This window comes from Phyllobates terribilis, unplaced genomic scaffold, assembly GCF_046119375.1.
Source record: "Phyllobates terribilis strain yellow unplaced genomic scaffold, ASM4611937v1 Scaffold_12__6_contigs__length_324123572, whole genome shotgun sequence".
Lineage (NCBI taxonomy): Eukaryota > Metazoa > Chordata > Amphibia > Anura > Dendrobatidae > Phyllobates > Phyllobates terribilis.
The window spans coordinates 293577074-293602734 of record NW_027362772.1 but is presented as its reverse complement, the minus strand read 5'-3'; the positions used below and the strand labels follow the sequence as shown (position 1 = coordinate 293602734).

At 46.8% G+C, this 25661-nt stretch overlaps 1 protein-coding gene across 1 annotated transcript in view; it reads right to left on the bottom strand.

Annotated features, from left to right (window-relative positions):
* Positions 1 to 25661, bottom strand: part of LOC141172727 (indolethylamine N-methyltransferase-like) — a 38093-nt gene that overhangs the window by 7053 nt on the left and 5379 nt on the right. The window contains exon 2 of the mRNA XM_073657197.1: positions 7512 to 7719. Coding sequence (XP_073513298.1) covers positions 7512 to 7719 — 208 coding nt within the window. The remainder of the gene's footprint in view (positions 1 to 7511; positions 7720 to 25661) is intronic.

Sequence of the window (25661 nt, the reverse complement as noted above, 5' to 3'; positions counted from 1 at the left end):
CACTGTACTTCGTATATATGTGGCTGACATGTTTATATCTATCTAATCTATGTGTGAAGCTCTATTCTTTCGGTTCTAAATTGTCGGGTACCGGTGTATGCCGCTGCTGAATTGCCGGCTTTTCGTGTTTCACTGTGAGCACAGTTCCCATCGATTTGGGCAATCACTGTAATGCCACAACCACCATGGCTGTGGCATTACAGTGAGTGGCAGACAATCCCTGCATGATTGGTGCTCTAAATAGCACCAGACATGCAGGACACGCTTTTGGTGCACGAACAGTTATCGAACATAACCTCGAACAGCCGAATTTTTTGCAAATCGTTCGGGTTCGTGGAACAACTCGAACACCGCCCAAAACAGCTCGAATTTGAGATTGGCGAACAGTTCTAGTCGAACACCGCTCATCTCTAGTAACAACATCACAGGACCAAAATGCTCCTCCCCGATTATCAGAATAAAGTGCTATGCAAAAATTGCAAATATGCCATTGTAGTGTCCATACATTGTGCAGCCCAGCTTATGCTTCTGGAGACATGGGAGCGCAGTTTTCACTGGATTTATTTTGGTGGGAGCCATATTGCTTTTCCGGTGACTTTGTGCTACCAGTAACTTGTTAAAAGGTGACGGACCCGAGTGGGGACTTATTTTTTGTAGGTTGAGTTGAAGCTTTTATTGGTGGCATTTTGGGGTACAGAACATTTTGTATCAGTTCACGAGCCTTACTGTGATCTTTGGGAGGCAGAATAAACAAATCAACAGCAGGTCAAAAAATAGTTTTATTTGTTTTTTATGCCATTCCTTGTGCCATATAAGTGATTAGATTACTTTTTCTTCGGGTTGATGCGATTACAGCAGTGACAGATTTACATTGAATTTTTATGTTTGGCTGCTATCACACACTAAAAAATGGTTGTTTTTTTGCAAGAAAAAGTCTTTACATCCCCATATTTGGAGAGCCATCATTTTTTTGTATTTCTGCTGATAGAGTGATGGGAGGGCTTATTTTTTGCAGGATGAGCTGACACTTTTTTGGTATTACTTTTGGGCAAATTATATTTTTTGAGCGCTTTTTATTGCAATCTTTGGGAGGCAGAAAAAGCAAAAAACAGAAATTCAAGAATTGCTTTTGAATTTTTATTTTAATACTGTTCACCTTGTGGTAAAAGTGATACGGCAGCTTTATTCTTTTTGGTCAGTACTAGTGATGAGCGAGTATGTTCTGTTAACCCTTTCAGCAAGCATGCTCGGGTGTTTTCCAAGTTTCTTCAGCGTGCAGGGTGTTATGTTTGAGTCTCTCGTATGCATGATTTGCGACTGTTTGACAGCTTTAATACATGTGAGGAATGCCTAAGAAACAGGCATTCCTCACATAATCTGTTAAATAGTTGCAAATCATGCACACGAGAGACTCTATCATAACACCCCAAGCACGCTGATAATACTTGGAAAACAGCTGAGCATGCTCGTAAATCTCGAGTAACGAGCATGCTCACTCATCAATAGTCAGTACGATTTGCGCGATACCACATTTATATAATTTTTTTATGATTTGACACTTTTACACAATAAAAGGTATTTTATAGAAAAAATGGTTATTTTTGCATCGCTGTATTCTGAGAGCTAAAACTTTTTATTCCTGCTGATAGAGCTGTATGGTAGCTTTTTAGCTTTTTTTTTTGCAGGATAGGATTATGTTTTCAGCTATACCATTTTTATTTACATTCGCCTTTTTGATCGTGCTATTCCACTTTTTTCGGCGGTTGATTAAATTTTTTTTTATTTTTTTTTTTACGATATTCACTAAAGAAGTTAATTAATGTAACCGTTATATAGATCAGGTAATTCAAGATGCGGCAATACCAAAATATTTGTACTTTTTTGTTTTTCCAATGCATTAAACCTGTCAGTATTACACTGATAAATGATTGTTAGACCATGCTTCTGGCATGGTTTAACAGGCTCACCATAGCTCACAGATCAGGAAATCATCATATGACCTCCTGATGTCATGGGCACCTGTGATGACATTGCAAGGGAGTTGATGATTTGTGACTAAAGACTGCCACCTACTGTCTAAATGGGACCCACAGAACCAACCAGAGGAGGAAGAGTTTCAGGAGGGACAAGTCAGGTAACCTTAATGACACAGTTCCTTAATACAAGGGGCCAGTTCATCAAGGCGGGAAGAGATTTGGCGCCAACAAGAGAGACAGGCAGGGCATGTGCTAAGAAGGAAGCTGAGGCCGAGGTGCCAGGCTGTGACAGGGAGCTTGAACTAAAGGGTTGTGGTACATCTGGAAACAGAATCCAGATGGCGCCAGTCAAGATGCTAGAACTAGGCCGCACCAGGCAGCATCCGGGATCCAGAGCTGCACCAGGCAAGATCCAAAGGCCAGATCTGCACTAGTCAAGATCCGGAACCCCAGAGCCGAGGCCCAGCCCTCATCCCAAAGGGCCCGAGAAACATTCATTGTAGGTCAATTATTGAGGATTCATTGAGGATTCCTGCCCGGGGGCGGTTGCCTATGGTGGTGATGATGAACAGGAGGAGCAAGTGAGCTGAGCCGTTGCTTCCAGCACTGATGTGTAGTGATGAGCGAGCATATATGAGATCCGTTTGATGGAGAAAACATAGTTTTAAATAGCTGGATTTCTAGTGCTCTAATATGGAAAGGACCTGGCTGTATTCAGCAGTGCCAACAAGCAAATGGCGCAGAAAAAATGGTGTTCTCTGGATTGGTTTTTAAGCAAGTAATGAGGATTAAGATCCAAAGAAAAGTATTCCTGGCCCCTGAGACCTGGCCTTTGTATAGAAATATCTAAGAGCAGCAGAAGGCAGAATTGGAATGGAGCCTATTGTGCTATATGCACTGCAGTCTGCTACAAACACTGCCTTCCTATACACCCTGACTGCCTGATATCTCTGCAGATGGATTAGTCCTCAGAAGGACTGTTTGTTAAGATGGATATGTGTAATGTATGGTTTTTCTCCCTACACTACCTAATACACAAGCAAATCTGTCCCTGACGCAGGAGCACCTCTCCCAAAACAAGCAAATTGCGCAGAAAAACGGTGTTCTCTGGATTTCTTTTTAAGCAAATAATGAGGATTAAGTTCCAAAGAAAAGTGTTCCTGGCCCCTGAGCCCTGGGTCTTTGTATAAAAATATCTAAGAGCAGCAGAAGGCAGAATTGGAATGGAGCCTCTTGTGCTATATGCACTGCAGTCTGCTATATACCCTGCCTGCCTATACTACCTGCCTGCCTGATATCTCTGCAGATGGATTAATCCTCAGAAGGACTGTTTGTTAAGATGGATATGTGTAATGTACGTTTTTTCTCCCTACACTACCTAATGCACAATCAGATCTCTCCCTGACACAGCAGCAGCAGCTCTCCCTACACTGTCTGATCCGGAGTAACTGTGACGAGCATGGTGGCGCCAGGTCTGATATAGACCTTATGATGCTGTGCGGCCAGCCAATCACTGTAATGCCACAACCAACATGGATACGGCATTACAGTGCATGGCAGGCAATCCCTGCATGTTCATTGGCTCTCTAAAGAGCCCTGTACTGTTAGAAGCCAACTCTTAACAACAGAGCCTGTTTTCGCCTTCGTGACCAGGCCAATTATTTCAAATCTGACCACTGTCACTTTATAAGGTAATATATCTGGAACGCTTCAACGGAACCCACTGATTCTGAGATTGTCTTTTCATGACATCTTGTACTTCATAACAGTGGTAAAATTTCTTCGATATGACTTGCCTTTATTTGTGAAAAAAACAAACATTTGGCGAAAATTTTGAAAATTTAGCAATTTTCAAACTTTGAATTTTCGTGCCCTTAAATCAGAGAGATATGTCACTCAAAATAATTAATAAATAACATTTCCCACATGTCTACTTTACATCAGCACAATTTTGGAACCAAAATTTTGTTTTGTTAGGAAGTTATAAGGGTTAAAATTTGACCAGCGATTTCTCATTTTTCCATTATAATTTGCAAAACCATTTTTTAGGGACCACATCTTATTTGAAGTGACTTTAAGGGGCCTTTATGACAGAAAATACCCCAGAGTGACACCATTCTAAAAACTTCACCCCTCAAGGTGCTCAAAACCACATTCAAGAAGTTTATTAACCCTTTAGGTGCTTCACCAGAATTTTTGGAATGTGGAAGAAAACAATGAACATTTTACTTTTTTTCACAAAAATGTTACTTTAGACCCCATTTTTTTTATTTTCACAAGGGTAACAGGAAAAAATGGACCCCAAAATTTGTAGTGCAATTTCTCTTGAACACGCTGATATGATGATGAGAGAAAACCACTGTTTGGGCGCACAGCAGGGTTCGGAAGGAAAGGAGCTCCATTTGACTTTTTGAATGTAAAATTTGTTTGAATAATCAGCGCACGCCATGTAATGAAATTTGTTGTGGAATTTCTCCTGAGTTCGCCGATACCCCATATGTGGAGGAAAACCACTGCTTTGGCACACGGCAGGGCTTGGAAGAGAAAGTAGCGCTATGTTGGCTGTGATAGGTTGCAGACACGATGTCACATTTGAAGAGTCGCTGACATGCCGAAACAGCAGAAATCCCCACAAGTGTCCCCATTTTGTAAACTACACCTCTCAAGGAATTCATGCAGGGAAGTAGTGAGTATTTTTTAATTTTTAAATTTATACCATTGGGCAGTGAAGAAAAAAGAATTATATTTTTACCACAAAAAAATTGTTTTAGCTTCAGATTTTACATTTTCACACAGGGCAATGGGTAAAAATGGTGCCGAAATGTGTCACACAATTTCTTCTAAACGTGACAATACCTCATATGTGGCTGTACAGTATCGCTTAGCCATACGGCAAGACCCAGGAGGGACGGAGCGCTATGTGACTCTTGGAGAACAAATTATTGTAGAATAGTTTGCGGACTCCATATACACAGCCCCTAAGTGCTAGAAAAGCAGAATATCCCCTCAAGTGACCCCATTTTGGAAATTATACCCCTTTGGGAATTTACCTACAGGTGTAGTGATAATTTTGACTCCATGGGTCTTTTCCAGAAACAAGCAGCAGCGGATGTTGCTGAGTGAAAATTTCAAACTGCTGTTGAAGTGACCAGTACGCTGTAGTGACCAGTGCGTTGTGCCCAGCTCATGCTTCTGGAGACATGCACCTGTAAATTAGGCAGGCTCTCATCGCTAGAGGAATGCCAAACATGTGGACTCTAAATGTAGTTTAGGCACATTGTGGGGCTCAGAAGGGAGGGAGGCATTTGGATTTGGGAGCACAAAATTTTCTGTATTTATTTTGGGGGGCAAGGGCCATTTCGCTTTTCCAGAGCCTTTGTGCTACCAGTAACTTGGAAGTCCCTTATATTTTTAACAAATGACGGACCTGAGTGGGGACTTGCTTATTTTGAGGACTGAGTTGAAGATTTTATTGGGAACATTTTACATAACGTTTATCCGGTACTCTAGGCTGAGCACTTACATCGGGGTTTCCATCTAAATCTCCAAGCGATGTAATTCAAATGAAACCCATGCGGGATCCATTCACTATAATTAGGCAGCTGAGTTACTCTGGACTCCATCTGGCCTCATTTTAGCGGTGTCCTTTTTTTCAGAGTGCACAAAACTGTTGCAACCGCACTTTTATTTACGCCTAAAAAATTGATACCGTGGGATCACAGGCCAGACGGCATCCACAGTGCATCATTACAGGGAATCTTCCACCAGGGGTTCTGTCTGAATCACGTATTTCAGAGATTTACATGGAAACCCCGGAGTAAGCGCTCAGCGCAGAGCACAGGATAAGTGTGAGCAGAGCCTTAATGCAATCTTTGGGAGACATAATAAACAAATCAGCAGCAGGTGAAGAATTGTTTTTATTTATTTTTTACGCCGTTCCTCGTTCGATATAAGTGATTAGATGACTTTATTCTTCTGGTCGGTGCAATTACAGTGCTACCAGATTCATATTGGGTTTTTATGATTTACAGCTGTCACACATTAAAAGACGTTTTTTTTTGCAAAATATAGTTTTTGCATCGCCATATTTTGAGAGCTATAATTTTTCCATATTTCGTCCGACAGAGTCATGTGATGGCTTGTTTTTTGCGGGACGAGTTGACATTTTTATTGGTACCATTTTTGGATATGTGACATTTTTTGATCGCTTTCTATTCCTTTTTTGGGAGGTAAAATGAACAAAAAACAGCAATTCAGGATTTGTTTTTTGAGGTTTTTTTTTATGCCTTTCTGGGTGTGGTAAAATTGATAAGGCAGCTTTATTTTTTGGGTCAGTATGTTTACAGCGACACGACACTTATATAGTTTTTTATGTTTTAGTGCTTTTAGACAACAAAACTATTTTGGAGAAAAAAATATTTTCTTTTGCGTCGCTTTATTCTGAGAGCTATAACTTTTTTATTTTTCGGCTGATGGAGCTGTATGGCGGCTTTTTTTTTGCAGGACAAGATAACGTTTTCAGTGGTACTGTTTTTATTTCCATTTGGCTTTTTGATTGCATTTTATTCCACTTTTTGTTTGGCAATATAATGAAAAAGCATAGTTTTTTGCTCCATTTTTTTTTTACGGTGTGCACAGAAGGGGTTAATTAGTGTGACAGTTTTATAGATCAGGTTGTTCCAGACGCGGCAATACCAAATATGTGTACTTTTTTGTTTTTGCATAATTATATGGATTTATTGGTTTAATATTTTTTTTATTTTATTTTTTTTTTAACAGTTTGAAAACATTTTTAGATTTTTTTTTATTTTTACTTAATCCCTGTATGGGACTTCAATTTTTATTTTTCTGATCATTGGTCTCATGCAGTGCAATAGCATTGTATTGCATTGCATGAGAGCTCAGCTGACAATTTTACACTGTCAGTATCTCCTGCTAGACTTTAGCTGCTGGCCGAGCCTAGCAGGACATCGTGCATGGCAGACCCGGAGGTGGTCATGTGACCTCTGGCTGCCATTACAACGACTGGTCCACTCACGCATCACAGGGGCTGTCGGAAAGGTAAGTGGACGACCCCCTCTCCTCTCACTATCTTCTAAATGCCAAGATCGCTATGGATCGCGGCATCTAGAAGATATCAAAGGGTTAACATCATTGGGACCTGATCCAATCAGGTCCCGATGATGTCCCCTGTCAGAGCTATCGCTCCGCACCGCACTTGCAGCACTTGCAGGACCCTGGGGGTCCTGAGCACTACGGGACCACCAACCATTTAGAAATGTCAGCGCTGCCCAGAGCCCAGGCAACACCGACGTTTATATACAGTGGACAGTCGTGAATTGGTTAATATACAGCACTTAAGAATTTTGATCTGGATGAATTAGCGCAGAATAGTCCATGGATATTAGAAATGTCATTTCAATAAACTATATCAGAAAAATAATAGATTTACTCTGCAAACATCTCCTATTTTTGCCTTCAAATGATATGTCAATGGCTGCAAGTTTTTCCTAATTTTTTTGACAAATACCTCACCTGCTTTTTCCTATGTCTGCATGCAGTTTTGTGGCATGGCTCCAATCAAACGCTCCTGTACGTTCGTCTGCCCATCTCTTCAGCTCCAAGATGCATCTGTCTCTGCTCTTCAGCACTATGATGTGTTTGAAAAACTCACAGGCTGCAAACAAATGATGAATCATGGCACTTGGACTGATATCAATCAAAATATCTCCATTTATGTGACCTGGAAAAAAAATCTGAATAAATCACACGGATGGAAAAGTCACAAAAAAGGGATTCTCTGTATTATTTTAAAAATAATTGTTCTACTCAGTATCAATTTTGTTTCTTAACTCTGGATGGAAATATTAAAACTTATCTTTTACTATATTCACTTTAATCCCTTTTCTTCTTGGCCATATACAGTTAAGTCCAGAAATGTGACAGTGACACAAGTTTTGGCTTTTTAATTGTTTAACAAAACACATTCCAGATTCAGTTATCTAATCAATAAGGGCTTATCTGTCGGTGTCCCCCAAGGTTCAGTTCTAGGATCCCTGCTCTTCTCCATCTACACCTTAGGCCAGGGACAGCTCATAGAGTCTCATGGCTTTCCTTATCACATCTATGCTGATGACACACAGATCCACCTCTCTGGACCCGATATCATCTTACTAACCAAAATCCCACAATGTCTGTCCGCTATCTCATCCTTCTCCTCTGCTAGATTTCTAAAACTTAACATGGACAAAACAGAATTCATCATGTTTCCGCCATCTCGTTCAACCCCCCCAACTGACCTATCTATCAACGTCAATGGCTGCCCACTCTCCCCAATCCCTCAGGCTCGCTGCCTTGGAGTAACCCTGGACTCTGAACTCTCCTTCAAACCACATATCCAAGCCCTTTCCACTTCCTGCCGACTCCAACTCAAAAATATCTCCCGGATCCGCACATTCCTCAACCATGAATCTGCAAAAACACTAGTGCACGCCCTCATCATCTCCTGCCTTGACTACTACAACCTCCTGCTCTGTGTACTCCCTTCCAACACTCTCGCACCCTTCCAATCCATCCTAAACTCTGCTGCCCGACTAAGCCACCTGTCCTCGCGCTATTCCTTGGCCTCTCCTCTCTGTCAATCTATTCACTGGCTCCCCATTGCCCAGAGACTCCAGTTCAAAACCCTAACCATGACATACAAAGCCATTCACAACCTATCTCCTCCATATATCTCTGACCTAGTCTCCCGCTACATACCCGCACACAACCTTCCGATCCTCACAAGATCTCCTTCTCTACTCCCCTCTAATCTCCTCCTCCCACAATCGCATACAAGATTTCTCCCGTGCTTCTCCCCTACTCTGGAACTCTCTACCCCAACACATCAGACTCTCGTCAACCGTGGAAACCTTCAAAAAGAGCCTGAAGACCCACCTCTTCCGACAAGCCTACAACCTGCAGTAACCACCACACCACCAATACCACTGCACGACCAGCTCTACCCTCACCTGCTGTATCCTCACCCATCCCTTGTTGACTGTGAGCCCTCATGGGCAGGGTCCTCGCTCCTCCTGTACCAGTCTCCGTCACATTTTGTTCAAGATTATTGTAATTGTTCTTGTATGTATACCCCTTTTTCACATGTAAAGTGCCATGGAATAAGTGGTGCTATAATAATAAATAATAGTAATAAAGTGCAGACTCTCAGATTTAATTTGAGGATATTCACATCCTAATTGTAGTAAAGGTTTAGGAATTAGAGGTCTATACTATAGAGCTGCCTCTTTTGCAAAGGACCAAAGGCAATTGGACAATTATCTCAAGAGCTCTTTAATGGTCTGTATATGCTTTTCCCTTGTTAATATATCATCCAGGTGTGAGATTTGCATTTGGAAGCTGTTGCTGTGAACCCACAATATAAAGTCAAATGAGCTCTCAATGGAAGTAAGACAGACCACCATTAGGCTGAAAAAAAGAAGAAATCTATCAGAGAGATATTAGAATTGTTTGGATTGGCCAAATCAACAGTTTGGTACATTCTGCAAAAAAGAGCACACTGGTGAGCTTGGGAATTTACCAAAAGTCATCTAAAGAAGCCGCCCAGTTCTGGAAAAGCATTCATAGGTCAGATGAAACTAAGATCAACCTGTACAAGGATTATGGGAAGAAGGAAGTATGAATAAAGCTTGTAAAGGCTCATGGTCCAAATCACAGCACATCCTCTAAAAAACAAGATAGAGGCCGTGTGATGGATGGTGTGTGCAGGGCGAGACTGGGTCAAAAAAGCAGCCCTGGAATAAAAACCTCACCACAGTCACCAGCACACATACTATAACACCCATTACCGCGATCATTGAATTCTGCTTTACTTTGTCATGGCCTTCAGCACTTTCTTAAAGGAGATATTTCAAGAGCTACATGTCAATGGCAAAGCAGTGTGCATGATCAACCAGAGCTCCATTTACATGGTGGTTTTCAGGGCTCCGGTTCTCAAGATCATGTGAGTCACAGCGATTTTAATCACCAGCGATTCGATAACATCCATACTTGAGATAACCAATTTAAACAGGTTTTCCAATATTTTTTTATTTGCCCACATGAACATAAAAAATAATAAACCAAAAGTGATTAGTGATGCTAGTCAGTACTTGTTACTCGCCTGAGCATCACAGATGCTTGGTACTCGGCCAGTATTTTTTGAATGTTCGGTTGGGAGTTCGAGTCTCCACCCTGCGTGTTTGGCGCATATTAGGCATACAATTACCATGCAAGGATTGTCTGACAGTACTGTAATGTCGTAGCCATGTTGGTTGTAGCATTACAGTGATTGGCTGGCTGCATAGCGTCATCAGGTCCATATAAGAACCATGATCCTATGCTCGTCACAGTCTATCTGTTAAACAGGCAGAGTAAGGAGAGCTGCAGCTGAGCGAGGGAGAGAATTGGTATTTATTTTAAACAGGGATTCCACACCACTGTTATAATCTACAATCCTTGTAACGACTCACTCTGATGAATATTAATTCTGCTTATAGCACTAGTTAGGCAGAGTTTGTGGAGACCTAGTATAGTACAGAATAGAGTCCATTGCACGTGCTTTCTGCTACTTGAACTCCTATCAACAGCCCTAGACATCAGGGTTAATAATATTCTTTTTGCTCTTAATCCTGATAATTTTCGTGAAAAGCAATATAATACACCATTTTTACTTCTCCGTTTCCTTGTTAGCAGCATACAGCCAGATTTGGTTGATTTGAATAGCATTGCTGTATTGTGCAACCAGAGAAACTTGTCCATCATCTCAGGTGGTCAAATATTACTGCAGTATTAATCCTTAATTTTCTTGGAAGCTGACAAATTTTATACTCCATTAAAAGTGTGGCAGTTGTGCGTTCAAAACATATCCACACTTGGTCGCTGACCAATACCATCGCTATCGTGGCACTGCCTAAAAAAAATTGCCATCAGATGTGATCAAATATTACTGTGGTAATAACTGACATTTTTTGCAAGCTTATATGCACCAGGGTGCTGCCCCAGCCGGGATAAGAGGAGATGGGGGGGAACCAAAGATAGGGGGTACCTAGTAGTGGGTGAGGGTGGAGGATGCACTTAGAGGTTACACCACAAAATTCATATTTAATAAACGGCCATCTTGGGCTTATGGTCTTTGATTGTGATCTTCATCACTGAACGTGGCTTTCTGTGTGAACCTGCAGCTGACTGAAGATACATGGTCCTCGTGCTCTGGCCTTGAGGCGAGGAGCAGGCTAGAGTTAATGGTTGTCTCTACCCGGTCAAGGTCCCTACCTAAGAAGGCCTGGAGGGGAGTAGAGGAGAAAAGCTCCACAGGCAAAAGGATCCCAGGGGATGCGGACGGAGCGGCGTACGCCACCTGCTACCCTCATTCTGGCCTAGTCAGAGGGTCTCCTGCTGAAAGAGGGGTACCGGCCCCCGATATCTGACTCTGTCACTTCAAGTCTTAGTCAGAGAAGCCCGGAAGCTCAGTGGATCCCACCGGGTAACGGACGGAGCAGAGTCGCCACCCGTACCCTTGTTCTGTGTATAGCCAGAGGGAGACTCAGCCTTACAACACGCACCACATTCAGACAGGAGAGGACCTAGTGGGAAAGTCCAGGAACACTCTGGTGCGGGGGTTCTGATTCCTGCACCCGAACTACCCGGAGTGTGTTGAACCCCCTTCCTGGTGGCCGCAGCGCGCCGTGAGGAGTGAGGAGAAGCCTTACAGCTGATGCTTAAGAGAGTGAGTAAAGCTTGGAAGACTTCATTCGTGCCTCCAGTTCCTTATTCCAGCGCGGCACCACACCGCACCACATCACCCACTATGACTCCCCTTATCCCTCTTCTCTGCCCTGAGGCCCTGCTCCACCTGTGGGGAGTAGTACCATCTGCTGCTGCCATGACATCCCGCCTCAGAGGACTGAACGCAGCGCTGGTGGAAGATCACCAGAAACCACAGGTGGCGTAGTCATTTAATCCACTCGATTACCACCGTCCCTTCTAGCCCTTATTTTGATGTGACGACCCTAGGCACGGGCCGGGCCTGGGCCACGACTGCATCCACCTACCACCTGGAGGCCCGGTTCCGAGTACCCCCATCTCTCAGGGTGGGCTAGCGAGTTGAGGAAAAACACCATCTCCTGAAGGCATCACACCAACTGTTAGGCCTTCTCGTGTCTGGTTCTTTCTTAAAGACTGTCAAGTTAACCCAAAAAGGGCCATTTGCAACAAGTGCTATGCCAGTGCCAGCATCATCAAGGGCAGCAAAACTACCAGCCTGACCACCACCAGCATGCTCAGGCACATGACTGGAAAGCACTCAACTTGTTGGGTTGAACACCAGGGTCCAGAGGTGATGTTTGTGGGTGACATCCCTGCATGCTCCACTGTTGTGCGTGTGTAACAATCCCCTGTCCTTGATGCAGGTGAAGATGCCTCCCACCATGCACCTGTCATTGCAAACTTGCAACCATCACTGTCAGCAACCACAGTCACGTCCTTGTCCCAGCGCAGCATTCAATTGTCTCTACCCAAGTCCTTGGAACACAAGGACAAATATGCAGCCACCCACCCACAGGCTACAATACTAAATTGCTATATTTCTCAACTGCTTGCACTGGAAATGTTGCCTTTTAGGCTCATGGAGATAGAAGCTTTCCGCAACCTCATGACAATGGCTGTCCCTTGGTACTTGGTCCCCCGCCACCACTATTTCTTCCGGTGTGCCTTCCCCGCCTTACACAAGCATGTGTCCCAGAACATTACCCGTGCCCTCACTAATGCAGTTACTGGGAAGATCCAACTAACCATGGACACGTGGACAAGTGTTTGTGGCCAGGGATGGTACATTTCACTGATGGCACACTGGGTTAATATTGTGGAAGCCGGGACCTAGTCGGACCCTGGATACTAGCACGTCCTCCCGATGCCAAGGTGCCCTTGGTCAATCAGGGTTGCTCTCACATTCTGCAGCTCCTGCATCTCCTCCTTCTACTTTTCAGCCTCTATCAACAAAATGACCACATCAGTCGCAAGCTGGAAGCACTGCAGCATTGCCTCGACCAAGCGGCAACAGGCTCTGCTGAAGCTTATCTGCTTAGGTGACAAACCGCACACGGCTGAAGAGTTGTTGAATGAGGTAACAGAGCAAGCAGATCCGTGGCTCACACAACTGAATCTACAGCCAGGCATGGTCATGTGTGATAATGGCCGGAACCTAGCAGTGGCTCTGAAGCTTGGAACCTCAAACATGTACCATGCCTGCCCCATATGCTCAACTTAGTGGTTAAGCGGTTTCTCAAAACCTATCCAGATGTGCCTGAGCTGTTGTGAAAGTGTGCCCATTTCAGAAAGTCAGCTACTTCTCCTGCCACCCTGGCAATGCTTCAGCAGCATCTGCATCTTCCACCTCACAGACTTATGTGTGATGTCACTACTCATTGGAACGAAAAATTGCATATGTTGGTAAGGATTTGTGAGCAGCAGAGGGCAGTTGTTGAGTACCAGCTTCAACACGCCCGTCGGTATTCTGGTCAGCCTCTGCACATAAGAGCTGATGAGTGGGCATGGATTTCTGACATCTGTGCCATTCTCCAAAACTTTGAGGACTCGACCAAGATGGTGAGTGACGATGATGCCATAATTAGTGTCACCATCCCACTTCTCTGTCTACTGAAACGCTCGTTGTTCACAAATAAAGAGGAGGCATTGCAGGTAGAGCACAATGAGATGGATCAAGGAATTATAAAGGGTGATACTACACAGCCCAGCCTAATCTCATCTCAATGCGGATAGGGTGCTAATGAAGAGGAGGAATAGGAGGCGGAGGAGGAGGAAAAGGAGCTGGTTCTGGTCTGGTCTGGTGCTACAGACAGTACTATTCACACCATATTCATACCATCTGATCAGCGTGGATGGCCAGAAGAGGGGAAGGAGGAGGACCAGGAGGTAGATGAGGAGGATAACATGGACTATTGTCCTCTTAGTGGGGACAGGGAAGTCTTGTCTGTTGGCAGTCTGGCACACATGGCTCAGTTTATGTTCCACTGCCTTTCCTGTGACCCTCCCATTGTACACATTTTAGCCAACACTAATTACTGGTTGGTCACACTTCTAGACCCGCACTTTAGGGAGACACAAACCAGATGCAGCAGATGCAGGGGAACACTGTCAAAGGTTTGGGACAGTTTTCTCAGAACCCCCAGCGCACAAACCCTGATCGTGGGGTACTCTGACAAGAAAGGAAAAGCTTTGGAAGATGCTGAAGGAGTACCTTGGTGACCGTCCCAGTGTCCTCCGTGATTCCTCTGTGCCTTTCAACTATTGGGTATCCAAGCTGGACATGTGGTATGAACTGGCTCTCTACACCTAGTATGTCCTGGCTGCCCTTTTACTAGCGTTTTGTCAGAGCAGGTTTCTAGTGCCGCCAGACATATAATAACTAATAAGCACATCCGCCTGTCAAAGGAAATTGCTGACATGCTGACTTTTATCAAAAAGAGCAAGGGCTGGATTGGTCCAGACTTCTCAACGTCTCCGGATGATAGCAGCAGAACATAAACCCAAATCCAGTGTTATTTTTGGGAGGGTCTATTCCCATGCACCTCTTCACACCCAGACATGGGTATACACTTCATGATTTCTTCTATTTTATCATTCTACTCTTTATCCTTCTCCTCATTCTCCATCACCATATCAACAGGGTGACCATCATGCAACACCCAAATAACTTTTTTAATTGTTTATGATACCCATAGGAACTATTTTTAGAGGCCTACCTCTAACATTCTATAAAATATATATGTATACCCAGCAGGGGTAAATGTTTTCAGCCCATGCACTTAGTTCATGGGCATTACCAGTCTAGGAGACCCACTACTTAATAATGGAAAGAATTTTTTTTACTGAGGCCTTCCACTACGTCTCTTCAAATTGGCATTGGAGTGCGTCCTAATTTTTGGCAGCCTTTGCACAAACTGCATACGCAATAACAGTCTAGGAAACCCTCTCCTAAATAATGGGAAGGCTAATTAAAATTGATTCTATATTCTACAATATTTTCTTATCTGACATTCGTGTACGGGTGAGCTATCGCACTATGGATAGCATATTACATGCATCCAGACAGGGCTTATTGCCTTATACTCTTGCAGCTGCAAGCAAAAAAAAGAAATCTGTTCCCTATTGATACCGCTGTTACCAAGCACCTGTCCCTATTCCAAGTACAGCTATCATTAGCAGTAAATGAGTGTTCATTCTCATTGCATACATCTCTTACACTGTCTAACTTGATTGCTTTTTTCTAAAAATCATTGACGATGTATACATCATATAGCGGAATGTGACTGCAGTGTATACATCATATAATGGGCTGTGACTGCATTGTATACATCATATAGGGGGCTCTGACTGCAGTGTATATGACATGCCCCCTGGGCTGTGTGGGGAACCCGGAACCGGGCGTTTTGTGGGATGCTGGGGGTTGTAGTCTCCGCGTGGCGGTGACCCGGTCCGTGGCTCAGGGTGGTCAACCCAAGTGGCAGTCTATATGTGTGTTTTTTATGATATTAAATGTCCGACTACGCCACCCGTGGATTGCGGTCAGGATGAACCGCCGCTGCAGGGCAGACCGCTGAGGCTGGTGTTGTGAGTGCAGCAGAGTGCAGTACAACTCCCCACGGGAGGAGTGTAGCCTCAAGGCAGTGTATGCGGAGGATGGGGGTGATGGTGCAGGAGTAGCAGGGACGACACAGAGTCAGTGATGCAGTCCAGGGTCTTTACTCACAGTTCTTATTATCCAGACCACTTCTGCAGGTAACGGCTGCCCATGTCGTACTGTGCTCACCAGGTGAGGGGCTCGGCCGACTCCCAGGTATCTCCGGAGCGTTTCACAGGACCCCTTTTGTGTGTCCTTTCTCAGGCCTGTCATACCCCGTCAGTGACCTCGCTTCTGTCCGGCTGCCTCGGGCCTTCTCTTGGTAAACTTGGCGCCAGTTTCCCTGACCTTATATGATGCCTTCCTAGCAGGTGTAGCGAGGGGCTGCGCCACGTGAAATGTCACAGCCTCCGGTTTCTAGCTGAGGGTAGTTCCCCGCCTCCACTAGTTTCGGCGACCGGTCTCCCCCTTTGGCCTGACCCATCTGCGCAGGCAGATTCGGGCGTGCGGTGGCTACCCGCCGGTCCACACCCCTGGGGTCCCTTCTTTCCTTGTTCCTGGAGCCTTCTCCGCTCCTCTTCCTTCTCCTTCCTTCTGCTTTCTCCAGGCTCCGGCCTCTCTCTTAGGCCTGCCTGCGGAGCAGAGCCCATGCAGAGCCTCTGCTCCCACCTCCTGCTCCCTCTTCTTCTGTCTGACTAAACTCTCTCTTCTCTTCTCACTCTTTCAGTGCTGGCTGGGCCTCACAGGCTAGGCCCGCCTCCGGAGCTGAGCTCCACAGAGGCCCTGCTCTGTCACTTCTTCTCTCAGACTGAACACTGTTCTAAGATGGTGCCCACCTTTTATGCCTCCCTCTAGGTGCACCCAGGAACTGCTCTCTCCCTGCTCCTGCACTACAGGGTTCCCCCTTCCTCGGTGTTCCCTCCCCCCACTCCAGCCAGGGACAGGGACTGTCGAGCTCTGCTTGGAGCATATCGGTCGCCCTGTCCACCGGAAATGTGGTGTAATGCATGCAGGTGGCAGGGTCCTGATCCACACTCCATCCTTACCTGGAAGTGAGATATCGCACATCTGGATGAGATGCAATACCTCTGTAGCAACCGAGCCCTCGGGGTGCTACATTCCCCCCTGGTAAATCACAGCATGTCCGCGGGCTTGAACAAAGCAAAAGACAATACAATAGGACATGCAAAAAGTTTTTTTTTTTTTTTTAAACTGTCAACTGCATATCACTTCCCTTTATGGGAAACATTTTCTCTTTTCACCAATATAAGTGCACTTTTAATATCACTGGAACTCTTTTATCAAATATCATGTAAAGCATCATACAAAGCATTTCGCTATATAAAACCTTTCATATAAAACATTTTCAAGTGGACTCTCTTGCACTAGCCGCGGTGCAACTTGCGACCAGGTGTCCATTTTTTTTTAACAAGGCGCAACCTTGCAAGCAAGTAACAGATAAACATGAGGGACCCGTTCGTAAACCCTCAACGAAGGCCCTGGGTTGGCTGCAGGGCAAATCTGATCCAGATGCTGGACCTCGTCTTCGGCCACCTCTAACGGGTTTTAGTTCTGAGGTCAGTTGTTGTAGTTTCCTATAAAACCAGTAGGGGGCACTTTAAGAAGTGCAATTATTTACAAAGTTGACCGCTCCCAGTCCTCGGCCAGATAGTTCACAAAAGTTGGCTGCTCCCAGTCCTCAACCGGCTACTACTCACAGACCCTTTTCGGGTAACTCTAATAAACACACAAACGTTCACAACAACCCTTAACCGGGTAAACTTTTCTGTAATCCGGCAAACTTCTCATACTCCGGAAGGCGGCATGTTCTTTAACTTTTCACCCAGGCGGGTAACTATTCACATTAGATTGTCGCCCATTAGTAGCGATGTCCTTGTTGACTTTCCTCCTCCTCGCCATACTCTTCAGACCCGTCCGGGTCCTCTGGGTAATAGTGCTCACGGTAGTGCTCTTCCTCCACCCTCTGGACATTGAGGGCGTACCACCCTTTCAGGCCTCGATGTCGGGTGTATATTACCCGATCTCCCGAGAACAACTCCCGTTTCGGGTGACCCGCTGGCAGGTGACCCTCCACATCCCTCCTGTCAACATAGAGGTCTGTGGCTGTGGTAGAGTCCCTGACGAACCCCCACCCTTTCTCTTGGTGGAACTTTACCACGGTCCCAGCAGTTTTAGGACCGCGTGAAGCTTGGGGATTTTGGCGGGTTCGTGTCTTCTCCTCCGCGCTCTGGGCCTGCAGCTGCTCCCTCTTCTGGCGCCGCACCAGCTCTTCTTTTTCAAGCTGCCTAATTTCCCGCTCACAGAACTCCTGCCTGCGAGCTGCGGCCGCCCGCGTCTCCTGCGCAAACCCCATCAGATCCTCCCCGGTCTGGTCCCATTCGATCTGGACCTCTTCCTTCGGGAGCTGAGGGATGGCGACTGGCTGTGGCACGGGCAGGAGCGGAGCAAGCGGGGCCTCGGCCTCTGTGGACAGGTTCTACCGCTGACTGGGGTGAACCCATCCCTCTGGCACAGGGACCGGCTCTCCATCGGGTCCGGCGAGCTGGCTGTACAGGTCGGTCCCAAGGGGTGGTGGCTTCGGGACCTGAGGCGCACGCGGTTCGGAGACGCCTGGGGAGGTCAGGCCTTGCGACCGGGCCTAGAACGGTCTGCTTCCGACCGCACCCGGGGTCAGGGGGCACGGTCTGGGACTTGATCCGGCGGCGGGGCTCACAGCTTGGGGCCTACGTGCCGGAGGCGGGAGCGGGGGAGGCGCAGCAACGCCCGGGACATCTGGCTCCGCGACAGGGTCCAGAGGCAGGTTGGTGGCATCAGGGCTGGTGGTAGGGCTGTCCCCCTTACCTGCTTCCAGGGCTGCGCTGCTCTCAGCTTCCGGCCTCCGCTCCTCGTCCTCAGGGGCTGGCTCGCTGGCCAGTGCTGGCGGCGTCCTGTGCTGCTGGGCCGCGACCCGCCGGGCCATCTCCTCTCTCCACTCCGATACAGCTTCTCCCTGAGCCTGGACCATCCTCCGGTCCAAATCCTCCAACGCCGTTCGGAGGAACTCCGGGTCTTCTCCAGGGAGCTGCGCCATCAGCTCCCTGAGGCTGTACGGGGCCGCGATGGCCTGCAGCAAGCCACCCGTCAGGGTGCTGGAGTCGGTGCTGCTCGCCATCTCCGGGTGTGGTCTGCCGAGACTGATCCAAACCACACCCTGCCCCCCCGGTTTTCTTCTCTTTCCGCCCCTGTTGGGGGAGGTCCTGGGGCAATCTTCTGACAATCACTCTTAGGGGCGGCCCCCCCACGTTGATGGACATCTCTACAGCCGCACTCATGGCTGATGGGGGTGGGCTCCGTCTTTGGCGCCATTCTGGGACCTCACCTACGATGGGAGGTGGTTTCCTGTTGTCTTTTGGCGTGCACATTATGGCGTCCGTTCTGCTGGGGCGGGCGCCATATTTAATACAGTGAAACAGTCTCTTATCAGGCACGCAGTACCCGTTGGTGGCCGGCACGAAATCCTGCCGACTACGCCAAAAGTTGACGCGCCCCCTGGGCCGTGTGGGGAACCCGGAACCGGGCCTTTTGTGGGATGCTGGGGGTTGTAGTCTCCGCGTGGCGGTGACCCGGTCCATTGCTCAGGGTGGTCAACCCAAGTGGCAGTCTATATGTGTGTTTTTTATGATATTAAATGTCCGACTACGCCACCCGTGGATTGCGGTCAGGATGAACCGCCGCTGCAGGGCAGACCGCTGAGGCTGGTGTTGTGAGTGCAGCAGAGTGTAGTACAACTCCCCATGGGAGGAGTGTAGCCTCAGGGCAGTGTATGGATGGGGGTGATGGTGCAGGAGTAGCAGGGATGACACAGAGTCAGTGGTGCAGTCCAGAGTCATTACTCACAGTTCTTATTATCCAGACCACTTCTGCAGGTAACGGCTGCCCATGTCGTACTGTGCTCACCAGGTGAGGGGCTCGGCTGACTCCCAGGTATCTCCGGAGCGTTTCACAGGATCCCCTTTGTGTGTCCTTTCTCAGGCCTGTCATACCCCGTCAGTGACCTCGCTTCTGTCCGGCTGCCTCGGGCCTTCTCTTGGTAAACTTGGCGCCAGTTTCCCTGACCCTATATGGTGCCTTCCTAGCGGGTGTAGCGAGGGGCTGCGCCACGTGAAATGTCACAGCCTCCGGTTTCTAGCTGAGGGTAGTTCCCCGCCTCCACTAGTTTCTGCGACCGGTCTCCCCCTTTGGCCTGACCCATCTATGCAGGCAGATTCGGGCGTGCGGTGGCTACCCGCCGGTCCACACCCCTGGGGTGACTTCTTTCCTTGTTCCTGCAGCCTTCTCCACTCCTCTTCCTTCCTTCTCCTTCCTTCTGCTTTCTCCAGGCTCCGGCCTTTCTCTTAGGCCTGCCTGCGGAGCAGAGCCCATGCAGAGCCTCTGCTCCCACCTCCTGCTCCCTCTTCTTCTGTCTGACTGAACTCTCTCTTCTCTTCTCACTCTTTCAGTGCTGGCTGGGCCTCGCAGGCTAGGCCCGCCTCCGGAGCTGAGCTCCACAGAGGCCCTGCTCTGTCACTTCTTCTCTCAGACTGAACACTGTTCTAAGATGGTGCCCACCTTTTATGCTTCCCTCTAGGTGCACCCAGGAACTGCTCACTCCCTGCTCCTGCACTGCAGGGTTCCCCCTTTCTCGGTGTTCCCTCCCCCCACTCCAGCCAGGGACAGGGACTGTCGCGCTCTGCTTGGAGCATATCGGTCGCCCTGTCCCCCGGAAATGTGGTGTAATGCATGCAGGTGGCAGGGTCCTGATCCACACTCCATCCTTACCTGGAAGTGAGATATCGCACATCTGGATGAGATGCAATACCTCTGTAGCAACCGAGCCCTCGGGGTGCTACATATACATCATATAAGGGCTGACTGCGGTGTATATATCATATAGGGGGCTGACTGCAGTGTATACACCATATACTGGCTGTGACTGCAGTGTATACATCATATAGGAGCTGACTGCAATATATACATTATATAGGTGGCTGTGACTGCTGCAAACACTAATCATGGTTTCATATAGCCAGGATGCACCAATATTCTGAAGACTGCTACAGAAGTGGGCAATCAGAGGAGCAAAAATTACTTCTACAGAATGGGAGGAATAGAACTAAGCAACAGCACATGTGAAAAAGACTTGGGTATACTAATAGATCACAGACCCCACATGAGTCAAGTCAACAGTGTGTTGCAGCAGCAAAAAAGGCAAACACAGTTGTAGGATGTATAAAGAGAGGCATAGAATCTAGATCAGTGTTTCTCAACTCCTGTCCTCAGGACCCCCAAACAGATCAGGTTTTCATGATCTCATTAGTATTGAACAGTTGATAGAACTTGTGGCATTTTTTGATGCCTTGATAATAATTCTATCACCTGTGCAATACTAAGGAGATCCTGAAAACCTGATCTGTTTGGGGGTCCTGAGGACTGTAATTGAGAAACATTGATCTAGATCATGGGAAGTAATTATCCCCCTCTACTCCTACTTAGTCAGACCTCATCTGAAATACTGTGTCCAGTTCTGGGCACCACATTTTAAAAAAGACATCGAAAAACTGGAGCAAGTTCAGATAAGAGCTACCAAGATGGTGAGCGGACTGAAAAATATGTCCTATAAGGAACGGTTAAAGGATATGGGAATGTTTAGCTTGCAAAAAAGAAGGCTAAGAGGAGACGTAATAGCTATCTACAAATATCTTAAGGGGTAACATAGTGTAGAGGGATCATGCTTATTCTCATTTGTACATGGAAACACAAGAAGCAAAGTGATGAAACTGAAAGGGAGAAGATACAGAATAGACCTTTTGACAGTGAGGTGATCAATGAGTGGAACAGACGGCCACAGACGGCCACGAGAGGTGGTGAGTTTTCCTCCAATGGAAGTCTTCAGTCAGAGGCTAGTCAGACATCTGTTCTGAGATGGTTTAGTGGGTCCTGCATTGAGCAGGGAGTTGGGCATGATAACCCCGGAGGTTCCTTCCAACTCTAACATTCTATCATTCTATGACATCCAGCAGACCGACTGACTCACCAGCAGCATACCCTGAACCTATTTCTTGGTTCTTGGCAAAATACCGCAGATGCACTCCTAATTAAGACCTGCAATGCTAGGACTTAACCCTCATCTACCTGGCCTTGCTACAGGGGTATTTCAATATTTTTATTGTCATCCTATATCCTTTGTAACTGGGACTGGTTTATTAGCTCTAGTAATAAAGGAAATGAAGTCTGCTGGGAGCATAGAAGTGCTGTCTGATTCTCTCATGACCAATCAGCTCCTGTTCACTCCCCATACACAGTGCTGTAATAAACAATCTGTGTCTTCTCTATGGGAAAGTTTCTGGGTAGCTGTTCTACTCTGCATTGATGTTTTGGAATGTCATTGCAGAATACAAGCGGGCCCAGTCTATGGTCATTCCAGGAGCAGGTTTTTATGACAATATAATTGTTTTTTGCATGTTGTTATTTTGGAAATTATGACGCTGTGAAGAAAAGTTTAAAAGGCACTGCACAACATCTTGACCTAAGGACAGATAAAGCCCTAGAGAAAGTGCGAAACCTGTTTGTGTCCTGAAAAATTGTATCCGGTTGGCCATTTATTCATATTATTGGAGAAATACAGAAAATAACCTCTACTAACCATGATTTTATCTCATCATGTACAAAAGGCAAAGAAACACACACAGATGCTGCCGCTTTTTTGTTATTGTTTTTCTCACCCTAGTGATGAATTCACAGCTAAAGTGTTAATTACTACTGTATAAAGATTAATTTTATGTTGCTTCTGAATATTTGGTACATAAAGACAGAAGAGCAGGAAACCCTTATATATTGGTGTGCTGAGTGAAAAAGAGTTAGAGAGGAAAAGAAACACACAAAGATACTGCCACTTTCTAGTAAGAGTTTTATCTCACCCTAGTGTTGATTTCTACATTGCTCAGTATGGCTGTATGATGTTTTCTTTGCTGTTGTTTTTGAAGATGTGCTAAAGAGTAGTGTTGAGCCACCCCCGTAGTGTTCGAGTTCGGTTCGGTTCGTCGAACACCCGTGTGTTCGCCGAACTGTTCGTCGAACTGTTCGTCGAACACCTTCGAACACCGTTAAAACCAATAGAAGGCAAACAAAAACACATAGAAACACATAGAAAACACCTTCAAAGGTGTCCAAAAGCTGACAAACTGCTCAGAAGACATAACTAACACATGGAAAAGTGACAAGTACATATAGTCATGCGAAAAGAAAAGAGGTGGAGGAGTAAAAGGAGGGGGAGACACAGATATAGGCATGTCATGCCCTTCTAAAATCCAAAAAGTGAGAAGCCGACACGGCCAGTTCGTTCCTGCCCGTGCCACCTCCGTGTCGCCGGGTTTGTGCCAGAGCCGCGGTGGACCCTGAAGGCCAGCCCCCCTCTCCCAATACTGGTGCCTGTCCGCTGGTGGGTCGAGCCCCCCCGCAGTGGGGGGGGGTAACATCTGCAGAAGAAAGACCATCTTCCAGCCAAGCTAAGATGTCGACTTCTTTTCGTGGACAATGTGATACGATCCCTTTCTTACGGACACGCCCATCGCTACAAATTCCAGATGAGGCATAAAAACAGCAGGTGCTTCAGCGGATATCAAGTGCTCCTTCAAGTGGGCTCTCCTCCACCTCAATTTCAACATCAAAAATATTCCAGTCCTCAGAGGTGTCACCCCAATCGCACTTGCTTCCTCACAGCTCCCAAGTCTCCAGCTACCCGTCTGAGTATGGGGTAACACAGATGGTTGAGTCTGCAGAGCTGTTTACTCATACTATAGCCTGGGAAACGTAAGTCTGCTCCAGAGCTTCTGTTAATCCAGACGAGGAAATGATCTGCACTGATGCCCAGAATCTTTATAAGTCGGATCCAGGACCAGATGAAGAAGGTTCTGAACATAATGTAGACCCTCGTTCCCAAACTGTCACTCCTGTTGGTGGAGACAATGATGAAGACGATGATGAGACTCAAATACCTGATTGGAGCGACAACTTGACTTTTCGGTCAGGGCAGGAAGAGGTTGGCTTTGAGGACGACGGGTGTGATAACACACAGGGTGATGATGACGAGGTTGGAGATCCCACTTACTGTCAACCCACAGTCAGCCAGTCGATGAGGTCAACGGAGGAGGTGGAGGAGGATGTGACTAGCCCAGGGGATGGGGATGACTCGGTACTCGGGCCTTTGCCTGGCCTTGGGGATGTTGCGGTGGTCGGCTCCCTGGCCCGTACCCTGGGGTCACTCTTTAAAAGAGTGGATAATTGTTAATTTTATAAGAGTTTGTGACGCCACCTGTGGTATCTGGTGAGAAGCACCAGCGCTGCAGCAGTCCACTGAGACCCGTGATAAGGCTGCTCGATGGTATAGCTCCCCACAGGTGGAGCTAGGTCTCAGGGCAGCGTATGCAGGGGGAATGCAGGACAGGCGAGACCCAGCTGGGTCAGAGCAAGAACGGGAACGGACACGGTAGTCACTTCAGTACCTTTTACTGGAGGAAATTCAGGCACATCCCGGAGCACTGTAGGGTGAAGGGTGAATATCAGGATCCTCCCCAATGAGTGGGTGTAGGGCCTCCTGTTTCTTGCCTCTGCGTAGTAAGTTTCTGACCTGCCTGGAGCTAGGCCTAACTTTGTCTCTGTCCTGCGCTGGCTGACCTTGTGGTAGGGCCTTCTCTTGGAGTTCACGCTCCCACTATGCGGGGCCTAAGCGTCTCCTGGCTCTGTTACGTATCAGCACCTTAGCCATTCTGGGACTTGTAGTTCTCCAGGGATTCCGGTTATGCCTTACTGAATCTAGTTAGCTCTTTGTAAATGTTTTTTCCCAGCGATATGCGCTCCTGAAGGATGATGATGGAACTTGATATTCGGATTCAAAGAATTTTTATTTCAAACTAGAATCTAGTTAGCAGGAGCCTCGTGCTCCACTGCTGAACTATTAACTCTAGACTAGAGTTCTAGTCTAGTTCTCTAGACTAGACTGAGCTCCACTGCAGACTGACCTCTCTTAGGCTTCTCTACTGCAGGAACTCTTCAGAGGAACTGAACTGCCTAGCTCCACCTTTCCTATTTATATCCCTAACGGGCTCCCTCTGCTGGTCTGAGGTGGAAGGTGGAGATGTGTGAATGTTTATGGGGGCCTCTTGTGGAGGATTCCATCAATACACTCTTCTAGGATATGTGATACCAAGCACAGCGGGGCGTCACAGATGCTATTGACGACGAGGTTAGGTTGCGCCTTCCTGGACACAGATGGAGTACTGGAAGCACGTCAACAACTGCATCCTCAACCACAACTCTGCCTCTGACCACAAGTCGTAGTGGCTCTTCAGGTCGCATGGGCTCTAAGCCTTGCATAGCCTGGGCATTTATTCAGAATGATAAGGATGACCAAACTCGTGTTATCTGTAATATTTGTAACCAAAACATAAGTAGAGGCCAAAAAATCCATAGTTTGAGTACTTCATGCATGAACCGGCACATGGATATGAAGCATAAGTTGCAGTGGGAAGCTCACTGTGCTACAATGCGGCCTAGCAGGCTGGGCCAACCACCGTCTGCCCCATCTTGTGCATCCGCGGCCTCTTCATCCTCTGTGACTGGGGGGACAGCAGTCACACATGTTTTTGGATGCAGACCTGCCACCTCTTTACCTGCAACAGCCAGTGTGATTGGCAGGTCATCAGTTCATTGGGAAGTGGAAACACCTGCTGGTGTTGAGCGCTCTCTGACATCGAGAGCACCAGCTTTGGATCAAGGCAATCTAACATGTCCGCCTGCATCTTCCTCACAGACCGGCAGTTTGCCGGGGACATCCTACTCAACCCCATCTAAGCACAACAGCCAGCCCTCGGTCCCTCAGATGTGGAAAAGTAAAAGACCATTTCCTCCTAGCCATGAGAAAGCTAAGAGGTTGAATTTTACCATCTGCAAGCTCTTGGCTACAGAAATGC